Genomic DNA, 10,420 nt, shown 5'->3' on the forward strand with positions numbered 1-10,420 from the left:
AGACAGAGACAGAGACAGAGAGAGGGATAGATAGGGACAGACAGATAGGAATGGAGAGAGATGAGAAGCATCAATCATCAGTTTTTCGTTGCGACACCTTAGTTGCTCATTGATTGCTTTCTCATATGTGCTTTGACCGCCGGCCTTCAGCAGACCGAGTAACCCCTTGCTCGAGCCAGCGACCTCGGGTCCAAGCTGGTGAGCTTTGCTCAAATCAGATGAGCCCGCGCTCAAGCTGGCAACCTCGGGGTCTCGAACCTGGGTCCTCGGCATCCCAGTCCGACACTCTATCCACTGTGCCACCACCTGGTCAGGCTGTATTATTATTTTTAACATTATAACTTCGACCAAATCTGAAGTTGATGGTGTGGTTTTTAGGAATCAAGGGGATAAAGGGTCGTGAAAAGAGCGTTTATATTGGACTAGTCAGGTGAGAGGTTATTTTGAAAGAATTTTAATGCATTATTTGTAATATTGGGAATAATTTTCCTTGGGTTTATACAAACTTCTATTTCCATATGATTTAAATTACATTTTGCAAGTGGGCTCTCAGCAGAGACTTTGGGTATGACCTGGGCCTGGAAGGTAGAAGGGCGGGCTCAGGTGACTGCCTGTGTACAGGGCAGGGACACCTGGTGGTGTGCTGGTGCCCTAGTGGAGGACAGGTGGGTCTTGCTGGCTATGAGAAGCTTGCACGGTTTGCCTGGATGGCCGTTTGCCCTGTGTGGACACCTCAGGGTCCTGGGATCCATCCAAGAGCAGGAAGCAGAGGCAATGCCCTCTGGGATCTCCCCTTTAAGGTGGCCATGTAGTATAGCAGGAATGACTAATCCATGTTGGTGAGGGGTCCCAGCATGTTGGTGAGGGGTCCCAGCAAGGCTTCCTCAGGGTATCTCAGGAGAGCTCTGCCCATGGCCAAGATGCCATGGCCCAGATGATGGGGTTCGTGAGACTGTTTACAGGGCTTTGGACTCTCACATCACATCATGGTTTGGAGAAATTGTACAATTATCTACTTTTTTTGTGACAGAGACAGAGAGAGAGAGAGAGACAGATAGGGACAGACAGACAGGAAGGGAGAGAGATGAGAAACATCAATTCTTTGTTGCGGCACCTTATTTGTTTATTGATTGCCCTCTCATATGTGCCTTGACTAGGGGGCTACAGCAGACTGAGTGACCCCTTGCTCGAGCCAGCGACCTTGGACTCAAGCTGGTGAGCCTATGCTCAAACCAGATGAGCCCGCGCTCAAGCTGGCGACCTCGGGGTCTCGAACCTGGGTCCTCCGTGTCCCAGTCCAACGCTCTACCCACTGCGCCACCGCCTGGTCAGGCACAAGTATCTACTTTTATAGCACTGTCTTGGACTCAAATAAACAAGATTGTATGTTGAAGATAAGCTTAGATAAGTAGCTTTTGTGACTAAGAGGGACAAATGCATATATTCAAATATATGTATGAATGAATAGACTCCCACACGAGTTAGCCTGGTGCTGTCCAATAGAACTTCCTGCAGTGATGGCTTTCTTCTATATCTCTGTGCCTAGTATTTTTTTTTTTTTTTTTTTCTTTTTCATTTTTCTGAAGCTGGAAACAGGGAGTGACAGTCAGACAGACTCCCGCATGCGCCTGACCGGGATCCACCCGGCACGCCCACCAGGGGCGGTGCTCTGCCCCCCAGGGGGCGATGCTCTGCCCATCCTGGGCGTCGCCATATTGCGACCAGAGCCACTCTAGCGCCTGAGGCAGAGGCCACAGAGCCATGCCCAGCGCCCGGGCCATCCCTGCTCCAATGGAGCCTTGGCTGCGGGAGGGGAAGAGAGAGACAGAGAGGAAAGCGCGGCGGAGGGGTGGAGAAGCAAATGGGCGCTTCTCCTATGTGCCCTGGCCGGGAATCGAACCCGGGTCCTCCGCACGCTAGGCCGACGCTCTACCGCTGAGCCAACCGGCCAGGGCTCTGTGCCTAGTATTGTCACCGCCAGACACATGTGCTTCCTGAGCACTTAACAATGACAGGTGTGACTGAAGAACTAAAGTCCCCTCCCCCCGTCTCTCCCCAATGGGTCGCTCTCACCCATCACCTGAACCACAAGTCAAGAACTAAAGTTTTAATTAAATTGAAATAACCAGAGATGGTTACCATATTGGACATCATGGGTCTAGGCAGTTGGATTCTTCAAGGTTAATCTGAGCTAAAAATGAAGGGTGACTTATTTTCTCTTGTCCTGAAGAATCAGCCTGTCCCCACAGGTGTGCATTTAAAAAAGGTGACTGCTGACACCCAATATATTGTCTCAGTGGACTGGTTATAATTACAGATAATTTATCCTCAACATATGTAAAACAGGCAGAACATTCTAAAACCACAGTCAAGGATTGCTTCAACTTAAAGACAAGCTCTGAGAAGTAGGTTAAGAGATGGAAAGAATCGGAAAATGGGAAATCACTGTAACTGAACCTCAAACAATTGTATTTTTCTTTTTTAACTCTAACAATGTAATGCAAATTTATTAGTTGTACTACTTGAATGATTTGGGAATTTTATTTCATGCCAAGGTTTTGCTATGTATCGTCAAATGGGAAATATATCTGGAAAGGGGGAAGTGGGAACTTGCATACAAATTGACTGTCCAGAAGTTATGCAAATTTTATTTCAATACAGCCAGTCTTTTGTGCAAAAGTCTTGTCTTGGTGTTCATATAACTAAATAAAAAGTACTGCATTGCTATTTAATTATTTCATGTTACGTAATACCCCAAACAAATCTATTACTGACTACAGTGCTTGTCAAGATACTATTCAACTTATTCATAACAATAAAAATACAGGAAGATTCTAAAGTAGAACGGAAAACAGTGTGGCGGTGCCTCAAAATATTAAATATACAAATACCATGTGAATCAGTAATGTCCCTTCTGATTATACAGGGTTAGGCAGAAGTAGGTTTACAGTTGTGAGTACACAAAACACACTTCACTCTTGCATTACTATTATTTATTAATTATATTATTTTCCATACAATCACCTGTAAACCTACATTTGCCCCACCCCGTATATTCAAAACTGTTGAAACTAGGGTCTCAAAGAGATCTTTATACACCATGTTCATAGCAGCACTACTCACAAGCCAAGAGGAGGGAGCAACCCAAGTATCTTATCGATGGAGGAAGGAACATGTGGTACATACAAGCAATGAAATATTATTCAGCCTTAAACAGAAAGGAGATCCTGACACATCCTACAACATAGATGAGTCTTGAGGCCATGATGCTGAATGCAGTAAACCAGACACAAGAAGACAAGTACTGTGTGTGTAACAGGAGGCATTCAAAGTAGTCAATGTAAACAGAAAGAAGAATGTTGGTTAGCAGAACCTGGGGGGAGGGAGAAAAAGGGAAGTTGTTTTATGGGGATAGAGTTTCAGTTCTGAAAAATGAAGAGTTCTAGAGATGGCTCCAGAGGGAATGGCCGAGTGCAGGCAGGGCCGGGTCCTGGCCACCCTGTCCCTGTGGGAACTGGAGTTGATGGGGAGGGGCAGACGATGGGGGAGGGGTGGGGCCAGGGAGAAAAAGTCTTTGTAGTAAACGACTGCCACTTTAATTGTAGCCACATAAACTGTTGGGAGTCATATTTCTAGGTACAAAAAATGTGAGAATGAGTTTTAAAATTATTTTCATGAATCAGAACAGAAACCTTTTTTAAAAGGTACTTGGCTTCAGAGACCTGGCGAGAATCCAGTGGGTGGTCCTGCCTCCCTTCCCGGCTGCGTGCGCCCCCTGGAGGCCGCTGCCTTAGAACCCAGGGTTGCCGCCCAAACGCTTTGGCTGTAATGCCTCGACAGACTGACATCGGAGGGTCTGGGAGAAACTTTCTGGTGGGAGGACCCCTAGGGTTCCTGAGATTTCCAAATGGTTCGAGCTGCAGACCCTTCTGTCTCAGTTCTCTGGAGAATGAATGACATTTCAGTATTTAAAAAAAAAAAAAAAAAACAAGGTGAAATTTACATTAAATTAACCCTTAACATCCACATTAGGTGAACCATTGTAAAGTGGACAATTCAGTGACATTTAGTGCATTCACAAGTTGTGCAGCCACCAACTCTATCTTGGCCCCAAACACGTTTGTCACTACTCCCTCCAGCAAACAGCAGCACCCCTCAACCGGACAGAGGAAGTATCGGCTTTCCCTTCCCCTCTCCCCAGGCCCTGGGAGCACCAACCTGACTCCTGTCTCTGGATTCACCTATTCTGAAGTGAATATTTCACATCAATGGGATCATGCTATATATGATTTTGTGTGTTTGACTTTTTTAAACGTAGCGTCGGTTTTGAGGTTCATGTAATGGTTTTCACCACAACCACCACCACAGCAATGATTAGGATTAGAACGACTAAACAGCAGCAGATCTTTGGATTGCAGCGCCAGCGATCCCGGGCTGTGTGAGAACCCACAGACTGCCTTGGAGAAGGGACCTGGATTATAGTGTCTGTGCGATCCCGGGCTGTGCGAGAACCCATAGACCCCCATGGAGAAGGGACCTGGATTATAGTGTCTGTGCGGTCCCGGGCTGTGCGAGAACCCATAGACCCCCATGGAGAAGGGACCTGGATTATAGTGTCTGTGCGGTCCCGGGCTGTGCGAGAACCCACAGACCCCCATGGAGAAGGGACCTGGATTATAGTGTCTGTGCGGTCCCGGGCTGTGTGAGAACCCATAGACCCCCTTGGAGAAGGGACCTGGATTATAGTCTTTACACGGTCATTGGTGTTTACCCTGGGGTTTTCAGCCTGTGGGGGCTTAGAGAACCAGGGGTTGGGGGGTACCTTTCCTTCCTTCACCCTGCTGTTCCCTGTCACTGCTTTCACCACGGTGCTGCTACTTAGGGGAGAAGGCTTATAGATGGGGACCCCGAAGGTAGGCGAGCTTATTGTGGGAAGTGATGGAGACACTGGGGACGGTTTCACCAGCTCTGACCCACTCTTAGTACAAAAGCCCTGCAGACATGCCTCACAGTTGTCACTGTCATGTGGCCCTTCCAGAGAGATGTCCTGGACTGTAGGAATCTCCTCCATGGACTTAAATCCTTCTTTATAGCATTTCTTCAGAATTCGGAACACCAGGTTGTTCAGGATCCTTGAGATGTTCTCTTCCGTGAACTCGGGAACCTCAAACGAATCTGGAGAGCACTTGTTGCATCTCTGGCCAAAGATCCTCATCTTCACCCGGCCCTCATAGTCCCTCTTGCTCCAGTGCATGTGGAAAAGGACCCGGACTTTGGCAGAAGCCCAACTCCGAGAGCACCAGGAGCAGTTGAACCTGTGGAGACAGAAGACAAGACCCTCAGCGGGGCTCGCTGCGGCCACACTGTGGGCTGTGTCAGAGGGAAGGGGCGGGGCCAACATCACAGAGACATGACTGGACTGGGGTCATGGATCAGCGGGGGAAGAAATTACTGAGTCCCTCATTCCTACCTCCAATGTGCCACCAACATGCTCTGTGACCTACAGGTGTCTATCCTGAAATGGGTCACAAGCTGTCAGAGCTGAAAGGGATCTTGGGCACCTTCTAAGTCCAGTGTGATCATTTCAGAGATATGAGGCACATACTGTGAACTTGGCATCCTCCGTGGACCCAGTGGTTGTAAGAGGCAGAATGAGAACTCCAGTTTTCTGACTCCAAAAACAAAAAACAAAAAACAAAAAACAAGCCCTGGCCGGTTGACTCAGCGGTAGAGCGTCGGCCTGGCGTGCCGGAGACCTGGGTTCGATTCCCGGCCAGGGCACATGGGAGAAGTGCCCATTTGCTTCTCCAGCCCTCCTCCTTCCTCTCTCTCTCTTCCCCTCCTGCAGCCAAGGCTCCATTGGAGCAAAGATGGCCCGGGTGCTGGGGATGGCTCCTTGGCCTCTGCCCCAGGTGCTAGAGTGGCTCTGGTCGCAGAAGAGCGACGCCCCAGAGGGGCAGAGCATCGCCCCCTGGTGGGCAGAGCGTCGCCCCTGGTGGGCGTGCCGGGTGGATCCTGGTCAGGCGCATGCGGGAGTCTGTCTGACTGTCTCTCCCCGTTTCCAACCTCAGAAAAATATAAAAATACAAAAAAAAACAAAAAACAAAACCCCAAACAAACAAAAAACAAGGCTTCTTCAAATGTCAATTGAAGTGGGTCAAAGGCTATTAAGAGCAATAGGAGCCATTGTATCAGCCCCCAGGAACCCTGAACTGAAATCCACACGATACAAGCGGGTGTCAGTAAGTGCTGCAGTCTGAATGCTGTGTCTTCCTCAAATTTACAAGAAATCCTAATGCCCACGGTGATGGTGTTAGAAGGTGGGGCCTTTGGGAGGTGATTAAGTCCTGAGGGCAGAACCCTCATGGATGAGATAAGAGCCCTTCTAAAAGACACCCAGAGCTCCCTAAATCCTTCTGCTATGTGAGGACACAACAAGAAGTCTGCAACCCAGAAGAGGGCCCTCGCTCGACCAGCGGGCACCCTGATCTTGGACTTCCAGTCGCCAGAACTCGGAGTGACAAATTTCTATTGTTTATAAGTTGCCTAGTCTGTGTTATTATTATTTTAATTTCAGCTCCAAAGGACTAAGACAGTAAGTCATAGACCAACAGGTCAGGGAGGAACCCTAGAGGGCGCAGTGTCCTGGGGAGAAGCTTGCTGTGCTCTCAGTTGCCCAGCCCCCACCCCCCACCCCCATCTGCCAGCATTACTGGGAGGGCACAGTGCCCAGCTCTCTCTTCTTTGTCCCCTCCAACCCAGTTCATTGCTCAAAGCGGCCTGACACACTTCCTATTCCTCATGCCCCTGGCCTCACACAGGGCACAAGAAACTGGCACTTCAGAGGGCTGCTGAATGGCAGGGACACTTAGTGGTCACTGAGTTATGTGTGTACTCTGCCCCATTTTCCTGCCCCCCTGCAGTTAGGTTGGGGCAAGGCCACCCGATGGCTGATGGGATGTGGGCTGAGGTGACAGACACTGAAGCCTTTGAAAGACCTTCCACCAGCTCTTTCCTCCTGTGCCTGGGGCGAGGGGCATGCATTAGGTTAAATCCCTGATGTTTCAGGGCTTCTTCGTCACAGCAGCCAGGCCTAGCCTTGCCTGGCTTGATGCAGGGCTCCTGGAGCCTGGGATGGTGAATGGGAGGGGGCCGGGGAGGAGTCATCAAGGCTTTTCCTTCCGTATCCCTGTTCTAGCCTCGCCTCCCGCGGGGTGGGGCTGGGGGGCGGGGGCGGACACAGGACCTCGCGGGGGAGCACAGGACCTCGCGGGGTGGGGGGCGGGGGCGGACACAGGACCTCGCGGGGTGGGGGGCGGGGGCGGACACAGGACCTCGCGGGGTGGGGGGCGGGGGCGGACACAGGACCTCGCAGGGGGAGCACAGGACCTCGCGGGGTGGGGGGATGTGGGGGGCGGGGGCGGACACAGGACCTCGCAGGGGTGGGGAACGAGGACAGAGTGAAAGAGAGGTTCCCAGGAGCTCTGTTCCCCATAGGCGAGATGGCCCCGCTGGCGCAGAGAGGCCTGCGCCCTGTTTTGAACTGCGGTCCCTTGTCCTCAGTGGGTCATGCTGCTTTGCTTGTGTGTTGGCTCTGAGTTCAAAGTTCTCAAAAATAAATAAATAAACAAACACACACAATAAAACAAGCAGAGACTTTGCTCAGCTGCTCCTGGTGCCAGCTCCTGACCCAGGAAAACCACAGGTCACCAGGAGAGGAAGACGGTTTCCTCTCTCCAGACCCTCTCCCAGGAGGAAGACAGCGGGCAGGCAACAAGCCCCTCCCAGTCCTGAAACAGAGTCCCACGTCCTCAACCTTTGTGCAAGTGGGCAACCCCCTGCGTGCTCGGGGCTCTGATTTCCCACCTGGAAAAGAGGGGATGAGGCTCTGGATGTCTTCTAAGGGTCTTATTTCTAAAAGATTATATTAGCGCAGAGTAGAGAGGGTTAAGATGGCTGCGCGTGGCTCAGCTGCCCTGTCCTCTGTCCCCTCCCTGAAGGGGTCTCCTCTGTGCACAGGGACCCTCTTTCGTGGGCTCTGTGGCAGACCCCTGGTCTTCCAGGTCTGGGAGCAGACGCACCAAGCCCTGCCCTCCCCCTTCCCCTGGGCCTCCCTGCTCCGGCCCTTGCTCCGCCCCTCGCAGCCTGACTTCCTTGCAGCTAGGAGTTAGCCCACACCAGTGCCTGCCCCTGCTATTGTTTTGGGGCCCATTGTAATACGAAAACAATCGTTAATGGAGCTAAAACTTCTTGGGTGATGGGCACCTTACTTTTTGTAATCTTCAGTTTACAAGCATGAATGGAGTAAGAAAACTAGCCAGTATATGCAGTAACAAATAAGGAAGAATTTTGTGGAATATATACCATCCCATTCCTACTCACCGGGCAAAGACCCACTGCTGGTATTGTGTCCATCCTGGTTGCAGGGCACTGGGGGCGAGACTTTCGTCTAGTGTCAGGCTCCACTGGTCCGATGGTTTCACTTCTTGAATTAGTTCCTGAAAGGCTTTCTGCCACACCTTCCTGTCCTGATGCGTGAAGGCCGGCATGATGAGCTGGGGGCATCAGGGTCTCCCGGCTCTGGCGGCTCCCTAGCAGGACACGAGGCCTCCTGCGTTAGAGAGCACGGGCTCACCCTGCTCCCCTTTATGTACCTGGACTAGGCTTGTGGACCTAGTCCCCAAGATCTTTGCCCCAAGGACAAAGGTCAGATGAGCCTGGCTCCATCCATGCTCAGAGAACAACACTGGGCTCCACAGGGAATTTGGAAAGATGAGGAATGCATGGTTTTAATCATAAGCTATCACCCCAGGGGCGCTCGGGACCCCCTGTCAGGAGGGTGGGTCTCAGTCTGACCCCGCTGTTGCCTCCCTCGGCCTGGAGCACACCGTTCCACCTTGAAGCCCTGTGTGTGGTGGAGGGGCCTGCGCTTGCTCTCTCTAGTTCGCACATTTGAAATCCTTACCCATTGGGCTGCTGAGACCGCGACCCGGGAGCAGTCCCACAATGAAGGGCAGCCATCATGGGCCCTCACCTGAGTCCTGTGTCCCTGCCCTCTGTTCCTCACGCCCCTCGGTGCCCAGTCTCTGTAGGATGTGGAGCTGTCCGCAGTGACTCCCAAGCCCCGGTCCTCCAGCTGTTACAGACGGAAGCTGGGCAGTCCCTGTGCCCAGCAGAGGAGGCCCCTGCCTGGGTGAGAGGCCACTGGCTATAGCCTGAGGGGCTTCACCATGCCCTCTCCCTCCAGGAGAGGCTCAAGGAGGGAGGGAGCAGCAGCAGGGAACAGCCCGGGAGTGTGGACAAGACTCTGGGCTTCCATATCTCTATGGACAGGGCCTGCGTGGCAACTTCCTCCCCGGAGGAAAGCCCCACCTTCCATAAGTCTTCCAGCCTGGCGGCCCCATGGAACTTTGACCACACAACAGCCTCTGTCCTGGCCTGCTGGCCCCTCCCACACTGCTCTGGCCACTCCCCCCACTGCAGCCCCACCTGGCCCCTGCTCCTCAGCCTGGCTTTTGGACCCCTCACAGGCCACCCCTGCCTCTCTGCCAGCCTCGGCCCTGCCAAGCTCAGCCCTATCCACCCTTACGCCCGCCCGAAGTCACAGCCCTCACCCCCTGTGGTCCTCAGATACGCCTGCTCTTCCAGGTCTGTGCATCCCGTTGCCCTATCCACCCAGAGTGCCTGCCTTCCCTTCCTCACTGCCACTCACCTGCAAGTCCTGGGCTCAGACCTTGAGCCCCCACAGGCCACTCCCGCCCTGCCCTGTGCCAGCCTCCCAGCTGCTACTGGAGAGAGACACCCCCCCCAACCCCGCCCCCTGCTGAACAAACAGAAAGGCCTCCTGCATCCCGCAGCCAGTTCAGAGGAAGTGGTGACCAGCGACTTTCCGGTCTGGTGTGGAATCTGAGGGAAATGTCATAGCCTGTTATGTTTCATGTTTCATTCAAACAACCCTTGGGGGTAACTGCACGGAGATCCTGAAAGATACCCAGAGAGCCGAGGGTTTTTGCGCCAGTAAAGGTTCCTCCCTTCAGCTTCTTGCTCTGGTCAGAACATGCTGATGGAAAAACTGTGTTCCTAAGTGACTTAACTATTTGAACACACGTATTTAAGAATGCGAGAAAGTTTGTCGTATTTAAATGAACACAGGCTAGCTGTCTTCCCTCTATCATGAGTGAAGTCATTTACTTGGTGTTGCAGAGAATTCTGGCTTTCTGGGGTGGTGACGGGGGACGCCACACAGCTCAGCAGGGCAGGGCCGCTAGCCTGGTGTTCATATTTCTCACACCATCTGGTCACTGGGACACTGTTAGTCCCAGCCCCAGAAGGTCTCACTGAATTGGTCTGGGCATCAGCACTTGTACAAAGCTCCCGAGTGATTCTCACGGGGACCACACACAGGGAGGCTTAAGGAAAG

General features: G+C 52.1%; 1 protein-coding gene and 1 long non-coding RNA gene across 8 annotated transcripts; both read right to left on the minus strand.

Annotated features, from left to right (window-relative positions):
* Nucleotides 1-437: 437 nt before the first annotated feature.
* Nucleotides 438-4,232, minus strand: LOC136381944 (uncharacterized). The gene is made up of 2 exons (XR_010747177.1): nucleotides 1,963-4,232; nucleotides 438-1,542 (listed from the first exon to the last, which is right to left on the minus strand). It is a non-coding gene; the product is annotated as an uncharacterized lncRNA (long non-coding RNA).
* Nucleotides 4,233-4,263: 31 nt separating this feature from the next.
* Nucleotides 4,264-9,729, minus strand: RTP3 (receptor transporter protein 3). Of its 7 annotated transcripts, XM_066350604.1 has the most exons (4): nucleotides 9,615-9,678; nucleotides 9,035-9,136; nucleotides 8,383-8,591; nucleotides 4,264-5,315 (listed from the first exon to the last, which is right to left on the minus strand). In XM_066350604.1, exons 3-4 carry the CDS (start codon nucleotides 8,547-8,549, stop codon nucleotides 4,334-4,336), a joined length of 1,149 nt encoding a protein of 382 aa, XP_066206701.1. In that variant the 5' UTR covers nucleotides 8,550-8,591; nucleotides 9,035-9,136; nucleotides 9,615-9,678; the 3' UTR covers nucleotides 4,264-4,333. The 7 variants fall into 7 exon arrangements, with proteins under 7 accessions (XP_066206701.1, XP_066206702.1, XP_066206700.1 ...); XM_066350605.1 differs by lacking the exons at nucleotides 9,035-9,136; nucleotides 9,615-9,678 and adding an exon at nucleotides 9,713-9,729; XM_066350603.1 differs by lacking the exon at nucleotides 9,035-9,136 and having other exon boundaries at nucleotides 9,615-9,715.
* Between the last annotated feature and the right edge of the window lie 691 nt (nucleotides 9,730-10,420).

Source organism: Saccopteryx leptura, chromosome 10 (genome assembly GCF_036850995.1).
Source record: "Saccopteryx leptura isolate mSacLep1 chromosome 10, mSacLep1_pri_phased_curated, whole genome shotgun sequence".
Taxonomy (NCBI): domain Eukaryota; kingdom Metazoa; phylum Chordata; class Mammalia; order Chiroptera; family Emballonuridae; genus Saccopteryx; species Saccopteryx leptura.

What these genes read in the sequence shown, in the direction of transcription:
- RTP3 (XM_066350605.1), bottom strand. Translation starts at nt 8,549, where the DNA reads ATGCCGGCCTTCACGCATCAGGACAGGAAGGTGTGGCAGAAAGCCTTT. An exon ending in CAGCAGTGGGTCTTTGCCCG is followed by an intron (nt 5,316 to 8,382) that starts GTGAGTAGGAAT and finishes CTGTCTCCACAG; the next exon opens with GTTCAACTGCTCCTGGTGCT.